This window comes from Candoia aspera, chromosome 2 (genome assembly GCF_035149785.1).
Source record: "Candoia aspera isolate rCanAsp1 chromosome 2, rCanAsp1.hap2, whole genome shotgun sequence".
NCBI lineage: Eukaryota > Metazoa > Chordata > Lepidosauria > Squamata > Boidae > Candoia > Candoia aspera.
Window position 1 is genome coordinate 50,981,133 of NC_086154.1, and position 19,331 is coordinate 51,000,463.

At 36.4% G+C, this 19,331-nt stretch overlaps 1 protein-coding gene across 2 annotated transcripts in view; it reads left to right on the plus strand.

Moving 5' to 3' along the window:
• The window catches only part of FAM120A (family with sequence similarity 120 member A), a 73,476-nt gene that overhangs the window by 20,107 nt on the left and 34,038 nt on the right, over positions 1–19,331 (plus strand). For both annotated transcript variants that reach the window (XM_063291805.1, XM_063291806.1), the window contains exons 4-8: positions 13,812–13,940; positions 14,262–14,358; positions 15,756–15,853; positions 15,974–16,254; positions 17,900–17,987. In XM_063291805.1, the coding sequence (XP_063147875.1) occupies positions 13,812–13,940; positions 14,262–14,358; positions 15,756–15,853; positions 15,974–16,254; positions 17,900–17,987 (693 nt within the window). The remainder of the gene's footprint in view (positions 1–13,811; positions 13,941–14,261; positions 14,359–15,755; positions 15,854–15,973; positions 16,255–17,899; positions 17,988–19,331) is intronic.

Here is a 19,331-nt window from a genome sequence, read left to right on the forward strand (position 1 = left end):
AATTAAAGATTTTGAGATCAAGAATGTTTCAGTTGTAAACGTTAGGAAATAAATTTTTCTTTCTTTCTTTCTTTCTTTCTTTCTTTCTTTCTTTCTTTCTTTCTTTCTTTCTTTCTTTCTTTCTTTCTTCTTGTTTGGCTCTGCACTTCTGCAGAGTGGAAGAGTTTCTTACTGCTATCAGTGTGCGTATTGATTTAGGAAACTGTTAGCAAATAATCTAGTCAAGTCTAGAGGACGTAATGGGCTTTTGAAACAGGCGAAATAATATTTGGTGTTGGTGCGGTGATTAAATATACTTAGATCTTACGAAAATACAGTATTTGGGAACTTGCTAAAAGCACCTCTCTGAGCTTTCAACTGCAAAAGGGGTTTGCAATCAAATTTGTTTCTCATGCTCTTGAATCATATTTGTTGTAGTTTGTTTTCCTGTCTTACATCTTAGACTTAACAATTTTGGCTATGTTCTCAGTAACCTTATTAAAACTTGACATTCATTATAAAATCATCTAATGGAGCTTATGTATTAGCATACTTTTTTTTTCCTTTGGAAGAATCTGTAGCCATTTTCTTTTACATGATCTTCTCTTTGGCTGTGCTTTATATCCTTTATGAACTTCAGAGCATCCTCATTGTGCTAGCAGAACTTTTTGAGGTATTTTTTCTAGTAGTTATAGAATAAAACTCTATTCACTGCCTGTCTTTTTCAGCCACTTAATCTGCTGCTGCTGCTACTTTCTTTTGTGGACTTCTCGGTTCCAGTTACTGGGTAAAAAAATTAAATCTTCTCCAGGATTGCAGAATTCTCCTTTCAAACTTCCATTGTCCAGGTGTGATGTCACTTCCTCCACCATAATTATAGTGCTACCCAGTTAGATTTCTTTTTTTAAAAAATAAATCACTACCCATTTAAGTGTGCTTTGTAATTGACTGCTATGCTATTAAGTGCTTTTGTTACAGCATCTCTATGTTGTGGCTGTAAGAACTGTACCATAATGAATTCTGACTTTCAGTTCTAATAGAAATGTGTTTTCAGAATTGATTACAGTATGAAGTAAATCTATAGTTGATGACTTACAAAAAATGTTACATATGACGTGGAATTTCTGATAACTGTAATTATGGACAAAGTATAGGTATCTTTTTAAAATTAAAATCAAAAAGAGCCCCTAAAGCAGTGAGCATTTTTAAGTGGTATTTCATTAAAAAAAAATCCCAAATAAAATTAAAGGCCAAGGTATTCCCTTCCTTTAATCTGAGGATAGGAGTAACATTTATTAGAAGTTGTTTTCCCCTCATTAGCACCTTGTTTTGGACGTTTAAAAAAGGAGAAAAGGAAGTGACTTGGCAATTAAAATTGTAATACTTGTCAAACTATAATTTCATGATTAAAATACTGTTTAAAAAAGAATATTAAATGCAGTTGGTGCTATTCAAATAGTGTGTTTCTTGGTGAAATAGCATCTATAAATGAAATGGATTGATCTTCCACCTGCACCCTGAATGAAATATGCACTCTGTAACAGAATGTGAGGGGAAAGAGGCTACAGGAAGGTAAAGTAGTGGAAGAGTAAAGTAGAAGTCACTTCACCCAGTGTTGGATATCACTCAGTGTGTCTTTTCTTTTCTTATTTTATTTTCTTTAATCATTTCTTCACTTTATGTCATTAAATAGTTTTACATTATTACACTGTTTAAAATTTCTTGTACTTACAGAATTTACTTTATTCTAATCTTTTATTAAACCTAACAAATGTACTTATACCATTATTGATTTTTCAGTGCACTTAGGAATAATAATTGTACTTCTCAAGGATAAATTCACAGAGGAATGACACAGTGTTACTATGGCAAAATAGTTTTGTGAATGGACATCCACAGGGTGAGATTGAAAAGCTGGCCTTATTAGGCAGCTATCGAGAATATGGTAGTACTCATCAAGAATATAAAAAATTTAAAAATACCTCTGAATATGTGCCAGGTGACCTTTTGAAATGACTCTAGTTCTATCACATAAATCATTAAAGGATTTGTAAGACTTTGTGGCTGTTGTGAGGCCTGTGTCTTGTATTTTTCTTAGAAATGAAACTGCATCCCCTTTGCTTGCTGCTCTGGAGAGCAAGGCATTTCTCCTGAAAATAATCTGCTATTTTAATAGCTCTTTGATGTCTTTTTATAGGTCAGTACACTTTCCCCTTTTTTGCTTCCTTTTCAAGTTAAGCCAGTGTGAACCCCTAGTTACTGATATGAAAAACTAGGGGTCTTTCTTCAACCCCCCTTTTTTCATAGACATCAGTAATATACCTCATTACTTAGCAATTGCAAAATTAAGGCACATTAATTTAGCCAAAGATCACCACCATTGGCAACCTCCATATCTTTTTTGCTTTTTTCTTACTTAGCAGTTTAATTTTTTTCTTTAATTCCTGCTACAAGTAAACTTTTTAAAGTACCTAAGATAAGACACAGTGATCACAATTCTGTGTTTCATATGAGAGGTATTTTCAAACTTACTTCCAAGAGTCCATTTATTCATGTTCTCAGTATGAGCCCCTTTTTCTAATAAAAGTTAGAGTGAAGATACTAAACTGTTAGATTAGAGAGTAATAGGAACTGACAGAATGCATATATTCATATTTGAAGCCTGGTGTTGCTTAAGGCAAGCACTACTTCTAAAAAGATACATACATACCTGGCTTGAACCAAAGATAATTTGTGTTTTTCATGCCATGCCTTAGGAACTCTGCATATGTTATTTTTATTATTATTTTTCAAGATTAGGTGATAGTTATTTATTTTTATATTTGTCAGCTTTCTTTCACATTGGTTTAAGACTTTAAAAAGTTGCTCTTGAAAAGGAACAGTAGATTTAGTGAATGACAGAAGAGTTGGAAAGATGTTTTGTGCCAGTGTGAGAAATGCAAAGGTCTGTCTGAAATACAATACCAAAATACCTAGATGACTGTATTCAGAAACAGGTCTAAGATTCTTCTTTGGTTAATAGGACTACAATTGGCTTGTGGTCTTGAAGTTTGTTAAATTTTTGTTTAAACTCCTGGGAAATCTCTGGTATAGAGGGGTGGAATATATGCACACTACTTTTCAACCATAATGTTGTTCCATAACAGTAACTTCATAATTTCTCTTTCTCACATAATTTGTATCCATTTTCTTGACTGAGCAACTCATATAAATGAAATAGAAGAATAAAAAATAAATATAATCCTATCATTAAAAACATGAGACTTGTAGTGGAATTATCACGTACCCTGCAAAATGTATTACTCAAACTTCAACTGCTTGTGGAAAAAGCCAGGTAGTCACAGCTTTCTTAAAAGTTAGAGGACATCTGAATCTCTTTGGGAAAATTGTTCCTGAGGGGCAGGGCTGCCACTGAGAAAGCTTGCTTCCAGCTATGCGCACTAATCTTTCATAGAGGGGACCCTCAGAGTTAACTCAAGGCAGGAAACCCTAAATTAGTCTAACAGGACAGGCTGATTATATCTGCAGTGGTCCTTTGCGAACCTTGTCTCAAGCCACATAGGACTTTGTAAGTCATCACCAACATCTTGAATTGTATTTGGAAACTTAGTAACAGTGAGTGTTGTTTTCCTTAGTGTTTGCCCTGCATGTTGCAGGATCTTGCAGTGGATTTCGGCGCTGCCGCTGATTCCCAGGAAGGAGGGAGCGCATTCCAGGCAGATAAGAGGATTCACAGTCTGGAGACTGTTGCTGGGAAAGTTAAGAGGTTCGAGGTAGCTCCGCCCTAGGGTCTCCCAGGTTATTTACCCTTAGGTCAGTTAGGGTAGCTTTAGTCTGGCAAGATTCTGTCTGTATGGTGAAAGCAATAAAGAACTGGAGTTTGGAATACACTGACTCGACACTGTTCTTGGGCTGGCCTTGACATCAATCTTACCAGGCAAAAGCTACTCTAACTAACCTAAGGGTAAATAACCTGGGAGACTCTAGGGTGGAGCTACCTGGAACCTCTTTAACTTTCCCAGCAACAGTCTCCGGACTGTGAATCCTCTTATCTGCCTGGAATGCTCTCCCTCCTTCCTGGGAATCAGCAGCAGTGCTGAAATCCACCACAGATCTGCTTGTTTTTGCATTATGCTTGCTTAGTTCTTCCAGCAAAGCTATCATTGAATTATCGGACAAGAGCTTTTGTTTATTAACTGGATTGTTGCAGAGCCTGATGCTAATTAGTGCTGAGAAGGAGTGACTGGCCCAAGGTCACCCAAATGGCTTCCATGCCTAAGGGAAGACTAGAACCTGGCTTCCCCTGTTCCTAATCCAGCACCTTAACCACTGCACTGCACTCCTCTCTAGTGGCAACCAGTGTAGCACCCAGAATGTTGTCTGTTGAATTTTGTTGAAGTGGCTTTTATTTCACCAGCACGAGACCTACTGTATTTTGAACTAACTGCAGTTTCCTGGTAATATTTAAAGGCAGTTCTAAATAGACACAGTTGCAGTTATCCAATCTTGAGATAACCAGGGCATGAATGGATGAATACAGCCCACAGGTAGCAAAAATCATTCCACAAAGAACCCTATCTACTTCTTTATCCACAAACCCAAAAGAAACCCAGATGACCTTGCAAAAAGTCCTGGTTACTTTATTTGATTGTGCTCATGTGGGTCTAGATATAAACAAATCCAAGCAACTACATTAGAAAAGGCTTGAAGGAGACTTGTGTACTGTCCTTTCTGAAGAGGGTGCCAATCATAATTGTAGGTGGATAATATTCTTACAGTAACAGTTCTGATGGGCCAGATGGTATTCAGTTTATCTGACTATGACATCATGGGGCTTGTGGTTCCTGTCGTGGGTTCTTTTTTTGAACCACCAATAACCAGATTGACCCAGACTCAGTAAACACAAAGCACTGGAAATTTGGACAATTGATTGGGTTTTTGTATCTCCCCTCAGTAGCTGGGGGTGGGGGAGTCTTTTATTTTACAAAAGGAAAGCTTACAAATAAAAGAAAGGAAGTTGAAAACTAGTGTAGAAATGAATCTTAATAATAAAACTGTTTTCTATTTTTGTTCTGTTAAAGTCTTTACTTTTTCTTCATCTTTTCTCCTTGTTCGTTCCTGGCTGGGCTTCTTGATTCTTCACCTCTTCTTCCCAATCTTTACTCCATATGAGGGAAATGGCTTGAAGAAATTTTACCTCATGCCAGCTGTGATGGAAGGAAATAAATGACTCTCTCCCCCCAATTTTCTCAATTTCTGCCTCCTTGCTGGTTGCCTCTTCTCATGAAGGCTGACTATCTTTTGGTTTGCCTCTACTTCTGCTCCTGGGCTTTGGCTCTGTTTATTCAGCTATTTCATAGTGAAGCCTGTGGAGGCAGAGCTCCCAGGCAGCCATCTTGTCTTCCCTCCTTCTAGCCTCCTGCCCAACACTGCTGTTTGATTGGCAGCTGGATTGCCTTGATGATGGGGGAGGGCCAAGAAGGGACCAGGAGAAAGGAACACAGGTTTAGGGCCTGCTCAGGCAGTCTGTCCTTCTCCAATTCCACTCCTTTGAAAATTGATACAAAAACTGTGTGTGCAGAAATACAATTGTCTGTCATATTTCTAGTCAAACAAATGGTCTTACTGAGATCTCCAAGCAGATGGTATCAGCGTCTCTCAGTCCCTACAACTTTAATAACTTTTGGAAAGTGCTCAAGGTAGGGCACATAAACAGTCACCTTGTTGATTTTGTTGCCTCGCCAGGCCTGTAGGTGTGATCATAATGGAAAAGGCTTCAACGTTCCCTGCCCCTGGTTAAAAACAGATACCCTGATGCTACTTAAGGCAATGCAAAGCAGTAGTTCTTTGTACAAGAAATTCACAGTTCTTGGTTTTGACTTTAGAGATCATTTGTCCAAGGTCTCTGGTTCATCAAGATGCTGGATGCTTCTGTTATTCTCCTGCAAGCAGCTCCAGTATCAGCCCGTAGGACAGTGCAACAATTTAAAATTTGCAGCTTGAAGTTAAATTCCTACAGTAACAGTACAAATGCAAAAAATGCTCTAAGTCCAAACATTCCCATCCCCTTTCAGGGGAATATAAAATTCAGACATGATTTTATAATATATACATTTGATTTTCCCTATAGAAAGTGATCGCTACTGTGGACTCTTTTAATATTTACCTATCATCTAGTTTTTCCCAAAGAATAAATTAATTCATGACTTAGCCCCTGTAGACTTAGCCAGTCAGTTCATGGGAGTTTCACCATAGTACCTCAATAACCCTATTAATTGACTTAGTAAAGGTAAAGGTAAAGGTTTCCCTTGACGTAAAGTCCAGTCGTGTCCGACTCTAGGGGGCGGTGCTCATCTCCGTTTCAAAGCCTTGGAGCCGGCGTTGTCCATAGGACACTTCCGGGTCATGTGGCCAGCATGACTCACGGAACGCCGTTACCTTCCCGCCGAAGCGGTACCTATTGATCTACTCACATTTGCATGTTTTCGAACTGCTAGGTGAGCAGGAGCTGGGACGAGCAACGGGAGCTCACCCCGCTGCGCGGTTTCGAACCGCCAACCTTCCGATCGGCAGCTCAGCGGTTTAACCCGCAGCGCCACCGCGTCCCTCTATTAATTGACTTACGTTGTACTTAATAAGCAGTCATAAACTCACAAAATTTCCACTTGGTGTGGCTGTGGCTGAAGATTGTAAGACCCATAATGTAGCCATGTTACACTAAGCTGCATTTACAATTGCAGATGTAATTACAACAGGCTTGTAACGTGGGTGGAAGGTGGGAAGTAGAACTGCTTTCTTAAGGATGACCAATGCTTTTCTTATCTAATGTAACTTCCTGGATCAAATGCTTGGTCACGAAATTTCTCTGTCTAACATATGGGGAAGACAGGAGCAGAGAAAGTTGCTTTTCTTTAAAAATTGCTGTGTGACTCGTCACATTCTTACATAGCAACTTTCAACATGTGAAGGCATGACTACTAAAACACAGGTTTTAAGTTTTGAATGTGCAGAATAAGTGATCTTTGCTTGTTGCTGAATAGAACCACTAGTAGGTGATTTCGGGTCCTTTCTCCTTACATAAGGCAAGATTCTGATCACATAAAAGATAAATGTTGGCAGCTATAATTATTAACAGCCCCCCCCCCCCCGTGGGCATTAACTTCATGCTGGAGCAGCTGAACAGTTTTATAGCCACACTAAGCTGTTTAAAATGCAATCTTACAGTAGGCTATTTTCTACAGAGAATTCTTTTCTTGAGGGTGAATAGCGGTTGCCTTGCCACCCAGTTTTATAAATGGGTTCTACTGTTCCCTTTGCTTTTCAGGTAAGATTTTGTTCCTAGGTTTCTCTCTCTCTCTCTCTCCCCCCCCCCCCCACAAACAGGAATTATAGATGTTTTAAAGATTGTTTTTATTTACTTGATCTTAACATTCTGATTTCCTACCTACACAATAATATTGGTTGATGTCAGTGTTAATATTTCTTTTCTAAAGATGGAGTTATATTGATACATTTGACATTTTTGAGGCAATGTATCAGGGTTAGAAGTGAAAATACTGCATTTCTGTAGCATTTCTGAACATACTGTAGTCTGAATAAACAGATATTCTCTGAATAAATATATTTTGCAATATTTTTATCAAGTGTCAAGCAGATTAGTACAATACTTATGTATCTGTCTAGTCAGCTATTCTCTCAGGTTAGCAATAACTTCCTTCCTTGACCAAGATGGATAAAAATAATAGAAGTTTTTTGGTCTAGTGGTTAAGGCAATGGGCTAGAAACCAGGAGTCTGAGAGTTCTAGTCCCTCCTTAGGCGTGAAAGCCGGCTGGGTGACCTTGGGCCAGTCACTCACTCTCAGCCCAACCAACTCACAGGGTGGTGGTTGTGGGGAAAATAGGAGAAGGAAGGAGTATTAGGTATGTTTGCCGCCTTGAGTTATTTATAAAGATAATAAAGGCAGGATAGTAAACAAACAAACATATCACTAGAATAGAAAATAAAGTAGCATTGATAAATGCTATATTTGTAAATTTCCATCAGTATTAAATAGATATATATTTCTAATAAATAATGTTGCAGAGTTTTCTATCAAAACTTACTTAAAACAGCACCTAAAATTATGCTTGTTAATTAATTGTTTTAAATGAATTTTAACTATTATGCCATATTTCTTAGAACAGATGTCAGTATGGCAAACAGACAATTAAAATAATAAAATAATTATTGTAAGACCAAATTACTAAAATTAAGAATACCACTAATAAACAGTTTTTATTAAAATTAATCATGTTTCCATAACCCTCCCTTAAAAAAAAAACCTTTCCCAAGGTACTTTTTCCAAATACCTACCTTAGTGTTTGAAAAAGAGACTGTTGATAACATTCATATGAGCTTTTCTTGGGTAAGTTCTTCAAATACTTTTAAAAGTTTCAATAAGTCCTTCACATATTTATGCTATTCTAGCCACTGCCATGCAAAAATTTCATGAAGGAGACATCATGTAGTGATTGAGCAAAGCTGCCACGCAACCAGAGCTTCAAGAAATTGCATGGATATCTGCACAAAAAATATCTGTGATGGGTTGCTAATGTGCTAGCTTGAATTTGTATCAGAATCCTAGATTACATGGAAGTTGGCACACAAACAGGGCCCACTGAATAGGCTTCTTCAGTGCTGTCCCCAGGTGAACATACAGCAGCCAGGATCAAGACTGACAATTCAGCCCCAGTTACTGGACAGACCAACATAGTGTATTTATAGTTCCAGAAATTCTGGAAACAGAATTTTCTGCAGGTATTGAAGTGAAGTCATGTGAAGTAAAGCCTTTATGATAAAGTATATAAAGTATATAGGATGTGGGATGTGATATACAGTATATGGTAGGTGATAAAATCTAGTATCTCTGATCTCTTTGAGAATCATGTTTATTTACAAACTTTGTAGTTTCATGTCCTTTTTGTTTGTAACTTCTCAAAGGCAGCTTTTATAAAACAGGTTTCTCGGTATTTCAATTTAACACCAGATTGAAAGTGACACTATTTATATTATTTATATTTTATATTTATATTTACATTTATATTTATATTTATTACTTCCTGGCTTCAAGACCCCTCTAGTGGTTTTATATAACTAAGGTAGCACTTGTGCAAGATATTTTCTAACAACTCTGTTCAATTAATAGCTACCACCTCTGTAAATTAAAACTAGATTTTTAGGACTGAAATAAATAACAAGACAGCTAAAATAGGTCTGGGGTGCAAATAGATATAACTTGCATACATGTTTTCAAATTGTGAGAAGAGGGAGGTAGATGAGAAATCAGCTGAATGTGAAAACATACAGAGCCAAGAACAAATATATTTCTTCAATATTAGAAGTATGTTGAAAAAATATTTGTTCTATACTGAGAGGTTAGTAGGTTCTGAATAGATTTCTGTGTTTGCCTTGGCAACTGTGAAGGTGGTGGAAATAATAGCTGGTTAAGATGGTACCTTGAGGGAGGAATGTCTGTAAATTACCAAAACATCTCATAGGGTTAATTAGAAATGCTTGTATATGGAATGATAAGTATCCTACAAGAAGAAAGTTTAGTGTTTAATGAAGGTAAAATCAGAAGGTACATTTTATTATTTTGGAGGGCATTTTGTACTGTTTTGTACTAAAGGCTTACCTCTTGAACTCTTGTAGTCTGCCCTCTGCAGCATTGTACTATTAATATCTTCTCTCTCCCCAACTCTCCTTTGCTTAAAAAAAAAAAAAAAGCCATCACTGCCCAGTTTGTTGTGGCTACAGTGTATAGTACATTTGTTTTATGTAATTCTAAACACATTGCAATTTATGTTACGGTGCAGATGATAGCTATTTCCAGCATGCTGCTGAAATAGCCATGCAACAATGTTTTGATACCTTGCATATGAAATTTCTCTTAAAAGACTTTCAGAAAATTGCTATTACAGACTATGTTAGTGCTAAGGCTAGACAATTTGTACTCCAGGGAGGCATATAAATATATTACGAATCATGCTAACCTTAAGCAGTAACAGATACTTTAGTAAAGAATAAATGTTACTAATCTAGACTTAATCCATGTTCTGAAAAACAGTTTAGGAATGTTAACTTGATCATAATAAGCATATAATACCAGTCCTCTGGTGACATGGACATTTGCTTTAGAAGGATGAAGGTGCTTGTAAGTGCTGATATCTGGTTTTGAATATTAATCAACTAATTTGCCATATACAAATCATACTATTCATCTATGTAGCTTTCCAAGGTAATTAAGGAGATATTATCAGAGTACTTCAATTAAAGATTGAAAGTGGTGGACGTTTTCTATGCAAGGAATGAATCACTGGGCTTTGAGCAACCATGTAAGGCTGTTGTTGAACTTGTACAGAAGGCAGCAGCCCATGTTCTAATGGGTGTACATTGCTTGAAGCACATTATTCTAGTTATTAGAATAATGGCTCTCAAGAACTTACCCTAATTCCAGAGAATAAACTTGATATTTAGAACACTCCATTGCTTTGGGTCCATCATGAAGACTGCCTCATTTTCCATGCCATGTAACAATCTGTACAATTAGCTTTAGCTCACACCTCACTATACCATCTCTGTGCAGAATCCATATGACAGGGATGCAGAGAGAGGCATTCTTGGTGGCTGCTCAACCAGTTACGGAACTTTCTTCCCTTGGAGACTTGCTAAAGTTCATGGACCTTTCGGAAGCATTGTAAGATGTTTTCATTTGGTCTGGCTTCTAGTGACTGGGGTTAAGCCATTAGCAGGTTTATTAAAACTTACATTAAAGCAATTTCAATGTAAAAGTAATGTTGTTGTTTTTTTGAAGTATTTTTACGAGGATCATACTGGGCAAAACTCACTTTCAGTTTCCTATGTCTTGAATACTGATTTGGGACACACTTCAAGCAGGCAAGATTTGTACTGAAGGGCACAGAAATACAATGCATATAATGCTTGAGAAGTCTATAAAAAGATTAAATTGCAGTCCTATATTTAATATGCTTGTTTTGAAATCAGGTAGAATGTTTTCTAGGGGGGAAAAACATATTATTCATGATGTTAGGCAATAGAAATAATCAGAGTTTAAAGCTATACCTTGGAAAACATGAAGGATTGCCTCTTTTTATTTAATTATAAATGTATTGGTCACGCGGCAAATAATTTTCTTCTGAGCAGTTTAGCAAAAATAAAAAACATTGCACTGAAAAAATGTAACATTAAAAAAATGAAGGCTATGTTTATTTCAGACCTGGAAAACTAGAATGGCCCTTGCCTGGCATTAAAATAACTGTCTAGGTGCCAGAGGAATGTCCAGAGTGGGCCATTGGCTCTAAGAATTCTCTCTCCTTAGTTACTACCACCACATCTCATTTAGTGGAGAGTCCTGAAGAGCCTCCAGTGGTGATGCAGTGTTTTATATCTAAAGATTTTAAAAGGTTCGGATGCATCACCTTTATTTTACAACTTCGGTGTGAGAGCTGTTGGCTGACAGGGACAACTTTCCTTAAGATCTCAAAGACAGTCTGGATAGAAAATTCCTGTTACACTTGTATGCATATATTACATCATTTGCAGAATTCAGTTGTTATGGGTTTGCTTTTTTTAATCAATTCCCCACAGCTTAATCAAATTGTCAGATAAGCATTGCAGTTGCTAGGTTAAAATTGTGAATCACAATTCTCCCTCTCCCCCGCATTTTTGCAGCCATAGCTATAAAGGGCTGTTATTAGCATACAAATTAGATTATTTATTCTTAGGTAAAATAACATCCTACTATAAGAAAACTAATAATTTCAAGCTTGGGTTTGTCAGATGAGAATACACACACACACACACACACACACACAACTTTTTCTGGCACTCTATTTGAGTTTTTAAAAAAGATTTACGATACGATCCTGTACATGTCTGCTCAGGAGTAATTACTAAGTTTGGTGAAACATTTTACTCTGCCAGGTAGTTGTATAGGAATATATCCTTTCTATTTTTCCCCCTTTTTTGAATAATTAAAATTATTTATAGTCCAATGAAATTTTATAAAATATGCAGGATGGTTGTAGGTGTGTGTGTGTGTTAGCCATATCCCAAATCATTCTGCTTTAAATATCTTGATCCATTATGCTTCTTAGAATATGGAAAATATGTTTTAGGCTGCAGTCCTATCTATACTTCCTTAAGAGTAATCATCCGATCTCTGCAGCTTGCTTATAAAAGTCTGAATAGGGTTGGGATGTTGAAATAATATGTAAAATGGATGAGGCTGAAAATTGCATTAATACAGTTAAAACCAGAAATGCAGTGAATAGATTGTATTTAATATATCCTTAAATATAAAGTGCTTTTAAAAAGTTCTCAGTCGCCCATGCAATTTCTTACTAAATTTCATTCTGATTTACATATTTTACCAGCAGTTATTAGAAATAATTTGCTGTAAGGTTTGTTTTGCACATTTTATAGATTATTGAAAGAAGAATAACATTTATTAGTCAAAATGATTAAATTGAGGGTCTGTGCATGTGTGTGCGTGTGTGCGCGCGCATATCCATATCTGGATTATTTTAATTTTCCATTGTCTCTCTGAAAGTGTTGAGAACTTTTGATTAACTTCAGTATTTAGACTTTAAAATTTACGTTAATACACACAGTCTGAGCGTCTTTATAAATTTTAAATCCAAATTCTTCATTAGGTAATTAACATACTTCCTGGTCAAATATGCATACTCTTTAGATGCTAAAATCAGTTAAAATGTTTGTTTGAAATGAAATAGTAGAATCTAGGAATATGTGCTAAAATATTTGCTCATATATCTACAGGAACTATAGAATTAGATCTGCTTTGATTTGCCTTACGTTCACTTGAAATCACTTATCTGTAATTACAGACTCGTTGAACACAGTGAGACAGTTATTTTGTAGTAAACATGCATAGGATCCAACTGTTAGTGTCCAGAACTTTCAGAAGCAGAGCTGATAGTAGGAAAACAACATTTCTATGGGAGGAGATGTTTAGGGAAGTTATAATTTAAACTTTACAATTTAAAGATGAACATTGTAAAGTTCAGGTAAGACAAAAACGGTCAGTCACAGAAGTTCAGAGACTCTAATAAAATGCTGGGGCATGTCCTAATCTATAGTGTTATGAGGGCTTGCTATTAGGGAGACCACCATTAGTAATATATTTTATGGCCATTTTTTTGTCTGTAGGAATTAGATGTTCCCTCTCCCACTCACCCTTGTTTCTTTCCTTTACAAGAAAAGTAGCTTTTAATAGATCTTTGTAGCTGGCTGAACTTAAAAGGTATTTAGACTTTAATATGCTCCTTTGTATTTTAATTCCATTTTAAATGAAGTAACTTTAAACAAGATACTGTATAATTGAAATGTTGAAATCATTTTTTAAAATGCATTGATTTTATCCAGTTTGCAAACTTTCAGACTGCTCTTTCTTCATTAATTTTCTTCTTGCTCATTGCCATCAAGTTTTAAAATGTGGCTTCCACTTGATTATGCTCACGTGTCCCTAATGGAAATACTTCAGTAGCTGCCACTTAATTACCAAATAACTGCTACACGTATAGAAACATGCTTCACGTTTGCCAAATCAGAACAATAGCAACAATATAATTTGCTCTCTTTTTAAAAAAAAAAATGCCCCAGAAATATCTCAAATGATAATCTATTAAAGTCTTCTTGTGTCAGTAGAATTCCTTGTTAGCATATTTTACCGTGGAATTTAATTCAAGCCCTGTTACTTGTAAATGTGAGCTGTGAGTAGGGCAATTTTAACATGTGTTTGTGTTTCTAGGTACGAGCACACCAGTTAGTTTTACCACCTTGTGATGTAGTGATCAAAGCTGTAGCTGACTATGTCCGCAATATTCAGGACACCTCTAACTTGGATGCCATAGCTAAAGATGTTTTTCAACATTCACAGGTAAAAGAAGAATAAAGGTTCATGGGTGTATAGTTCTTAAGAATATGTTGTGGTACTTGTGAGTTGTAATACATGAATATGGGTTTTGTTTTGCTTTTGTTTTTAGCTTGCGCTCTATTGTTTTCTCTATAAGGCTTGCTACAGGTGATCAGAACAGAAAATACTTTGCTTGTTACTTGCTTATGAAAGAAACCCTTGAGTTGCATAAAGTTTATAACCCTTGAGTTGTATAAAGTTTATAACTATATAGTAATGCTGGTAGGACTGATGATAGTTCATTTATATATTTAATCTTAATAAACATTTTAACATTCCTTTTAGTCTAGAACGGATGACAAAGTTAAACGATTTAAGAGAGCAGTTGCATATTATTCAGCAACTAATAAGCCTATGCCATTTCATCCACCACATTACCTAGGTAAGTTCTTATACTCATGTGAGATACTGAAGGATTTTGCTTAAATATGAGCTGTTTCTTCAACCTGGCAACTTGCACATGTGTTAGGTCCTCAGTTTCTAGTAGCCAGTCTGAAATTGGGAAAGACTTATCTTACGACATGAAAAATAATAGAGAAGGTAGAGCAGTTGTACTACACTAATCCTATCAAATAGTTGACCTTTGATTTTAAATACAGTGATAGTGTGAAATACAGTATATTTGTATTTGAAGTGTGTGTATGAGATGGTGGTCATTTTGGCTTTTTGGCCAATGTAGCATTTGGACACAAAGGTAAACTTTGCTTTGAAAGGAAGGCAAGAATTAATTTTATGCAGACTCAGAATGAAATCTTTTACTAATCAAGACAGAGAAATTGTTGATCCATATACCCATATTAAAATCTAAAGCTAGAGCTTTTACTATTTATTGGATTAGTAGAATAGCTTAAAAAATAGAAGAGGCACAAAACTGGAGCAAATGAGTAAATATTAGTTTTCATTGGTTGGTGATGTTACTTCAGTTGTACAAATTGTAGTCACTGAGTCTTATTCACACAGGATAGCAGATATTGAGAGACTTGTCTTCCTATTTCACAATAGTCTGCTTATTCTGAGATAAATCACTTTGACAAAGGATGCAATTTTGGTTTGTTGCATGGATTGTCTTCTGTATCTCTTAAACCGAAGACTAAAAGAGCAATCTGTTTATTCTTTTTAGAGTAAGACCTATTTTCCCAGCCTTCAGTGGGCTAATTAAAGGCAGAAACATCAGTGACTGTAAAAGTATTGCTTGATTACCATATGTAAAAGGAGGCTGTCTTCATGTGCTTTATTCTTCTTCATTTTAAGTCTTGGTTTCTGACCACCAGAAGAGAATGTGTTACTCATCTCAATGAGTTATGCATTGTTTACTGCCATAATAAATGTCAAAGATTTTATTTTTCCATTTCTGTTCCTAGTTGTTAAAAACAGAATTAGAGGCAATACCTGTCAATTGCACTTCCTTTTCTACTGAAAAATTTAAAAAAAACAGTAGAGACTAAAATGGTGGGACTGGCTTTCTTACGTAAATAGGAAAGGGAAGAGTTTTGGAAAGAACCTGAGATTGCCAGAAAACTGGCAGTCAGCATGGAAAATCTCTCCTGAAAAAGGCAGAAATGAAACAGAAATTGACAAAAGCTCTGAAATGTGAATTAGACAAAAATAAATAAATATCACTTTAATAAATCAGGTCAGAGTTAAAAACATAAAACAGAAGCCTAATCATGCCTTTGTTCTTACGCAGTTTTGCTTTTCATATTAAATAGTCATCCAGACGTACTGTTGGGCCACACTCTGTGTGAGAATTTTTTCTTTTTTTTCATTTTCGAAAAACAGCCAGATCAAATCAATTGGGAATGCCGGGTATAGTGCCACCATATGTGTCTCCTCAGATGCTTAACATTCCACAGTCTGCCCTGCAAGCAAAGCAAGCGGCAAGTACACCCCCCCCTCCTGCTAATCCTTCTGCTGTTGGAACCCATGATGCATGTATATGCGTGTGGGCAGTTTGCACAACTTTAAGAAAATATGGCCTAATTTATATTTTCTTTTAGGCCCAGCCTATTTCTAGTCATGGTAACGCCCAGGGTCAGGGCCCATATCCCTATAGTCTGTCAGAACCAGCCATCACGTTGGACGCAAGTGGAAAAAATCTTTCTGAGCAGAATTACAGCAACATTCCTCATGAAGGAAAACATACTCCATTATATGAACGATCCTCTCCAATAAACCCAGCTCAGAGTGGAAGCCCCAATCATGTTGATTCAACATACTTTCCTGCCTCTTCTACATCATCTTCCTCAGACAATGATGAAGGCAATGCAGGTGCTGTGAAGTAAGTACAACAAAAGACAGCAGGATATGGTAAAACAGCAGGCTGTTTGCCTCTTGAATTTGTTAAGATGGATCCAGATCTGGAAGACTTCTCAGCCAGGCAGCAGTCCTTCAGTATGCAAAATATTACATGGGAGAAAGGGGATCTTTGGTGAATGGTGTGAGCTGTAGGGAATTTGGTGAAGATGGGGTGGGAATTCTTTAATTGGGGGAACTTTTGATGTGGCCCCTTCGGCTTGGAAGAGACTTTTGAAGAGCTTGATGAGGTTGGTAAGACAGGGTGAAGTAAGCAAGATCACTTTGTGCCCACCAGTTCCTGTGGGATCCATCTGATCTATTGTCTCCACCCCTCTTGTTCTTTGTATATTAATCTATGTTTATGGTAACAATTTGCATATGAAGATTTATTGGTAATTACATTTATTTGGATCGTGCTTGAGTTACAGTGCAAGATATTACTTTGTACAATACTAAGTATTTGGCAATGATAGTATTTTTCTGTGTGATCATTATTTGTATGAATTCTCCCTGATTGCTCTTAGCCAAATTATCAGAAGACTGTACTGTATTATCATCATGTATTTCCATCTTAAATAATGTAATCCTTTTTTTTAATTAAGAAAAGGGAGGAGAATTTTAAAAACTGGCATTTTTCCTAGTTGCCTCTGCAAAATATTTTATCCTTGTTCTGTCATTGGAATACTATATAGTGTTTGAAATATTTGTATTTTAAAAGGATACTCTGCTCTTAACTGGTTGAGGTTAAGAGGTTAATATCAACCTAAAGCCTTCAGAAGACTGGAAGCAAATTTCAAAAGTAGCAATGACATGCCCTAGTTTGTTCTGCGCTAATCAAAATAAGTTTGGGCTATTACCGATAAATGTTAGTAACCAAATAACATTCATTAATTGTCACAGGTGCATGTGTTAGACATATATAGTCTCAGCAGAGGGGAAAAACGGTTAAACTTTTCTAATTCTTTTCTGATTGATTATTTGGAAACAACATACACTTTCCATAAGCATTAGAAGTGATTATTTGCACCCATAATTTGGGTGCAAATGTGACTCCTTAAATTAACCTTTTCTTTATTTCTTTGTAGATATTTATAACCCATCCTCCGCCATATTCTCAGGGTAGTTTATTTAAAATTAATATGATATAAATAAACCCTGCAAATATGCAAAAGCAGCCATTCTTAAAAAGCAATGTAAAACAATAATTACATTAAAATCAATTTAAAAATTTAAAAGGTCTTACCTGGTGTTGTCATGACATCAGTTTGGGTGTGAAGTAAGCCTGACTGAGGTCTGCATCCAAAATACCAGGCATGGTCACTGAAAACACTATTTCAGCTGCTGGCTGAAACTCTAGTAGAAAGAACCCAGGGCTCTTTAATATGCAGCCACACACATGGAAGGAGAGAGAGAAAGGTGGAGAAAGAGAGAGACAGCCCCTCTTGGTTACCCAGGATCAAATCATCACAGTCCTTCCAAGGAAAAGAACATAATTTTGACGTGATTCTGAAATGGATTGGAGCCAGCGTAGTACAAAAGGAATATGTGTTTTGCCTTGATACTGTTTTATAGTGTCTTGGATTATAGCCCTGACAATTAAAATTGTGTTTGTGTGTTCCTCTCTACAGTCATGTTGGTGGAAACAAATTGAGCTGGGAAAAAATAGGAACTCAGTCAGAAAATCAAGTATGTGGGGATCCAGGAGACCAAACAAAGGTAGTGTTTTGAGCACTATAGTTTTCGTTAATGAGACTTGGGCTGCAGTATTAAATTTATGTGTATGTTTTAATAATTATTTGTCAGTGCTAGCAGACATGGGGTCACCAGGAAGATGTACCCATTTTCTGTGTGAGACATGAATTGTGCTCCATCCATTGCTCAGTGAAGCAATGTCTTGCCAGCTTGCTTCCCTCCTCTGTGCCAGAAAAAAATAGTCTTCTCTGACTGCCATTTTACTTGGACTGCAGAGCAGAAGGAAAGTAGTCTCTAGCCTCTGCTAGTGCTTAGAAAACTGGGCAAGTTGAAACTTAAAACTACCAGTGAAGTTGTTTTATTACTGCAGTGGTTCGTTCTGTGCATACTGGTTTAGAACTCTGAACCCACTGAACTCTGTTGTGTTTACTTCTAAGTAAACATATGGATTATGTTGCCTAGGGTAGAGAAGAATCTGATTCCCTCCAAGAGATATACTTTGCTTTTCATAATAATGAATGTAATTCTAGGTGAGATGAAGAATTGAATTGAGAGATTCTGATACATATTTATTTTTTACAGCACCAAACAAATAACTGCAGCAAGTAACCACATTTATTTTTTTTCCTGCTGAGAATAATACTCATTGTGACATGGGCACAGATGGAAAAACAAAACACAATGGGTCCATTCAGGAAGAGTAATAAGCCAATTTTCTTTAGAATTTGGCTTATCTAAGAATACTAGTTTATGAACTTGAGTCCTATTAGGTATCCTAGCTCAGCTTTTCCTGCTAGTGGACATGATGTAACACAGGGTTTTTAAATCAGTTTGTACTGATAAGAAAACTACGTAGCCATAGTATCTTCCAAAAAACAAAAACGAAGGTTTTGTCTAATTTCCAAAAAGCTTCACCCATATTCACGCATAGAAATACTCAATATAGCCTGCCTCATCACCAGCCCTGGCAATTACACTGTCCTAAGTTGGAGAGGAGGCACCATGCTTTAGATTCTCTTTTCTTTCACACCTCCTTCTTCCCCCTCAAATAAACATTGTAATAGTTAGAAATTATACCTTTAAATCTAGTGTTGAAAAATGTGCACTGGTTTCCAGTTAGTTTCTGTGCATAATGCAAAAACATGCACAAATGCAAAAAAGTAAGTTCTGCCCTCACCTCACAGAGTGGGTCTTCAAAGCTGTTAATCAGTATTTGGCCTAATCTCAAGATTTCCTCCATTGGCAGCAGAGCTGCCATCCCTACTTCTCCAATCCATGGACTGGTTTGGTCAGAAGAGAAATTGAGCTTTTGATCACTTCTTAAAGATTAAAATAAAGAATACAGAATAAAAACATAAGCACTCAATA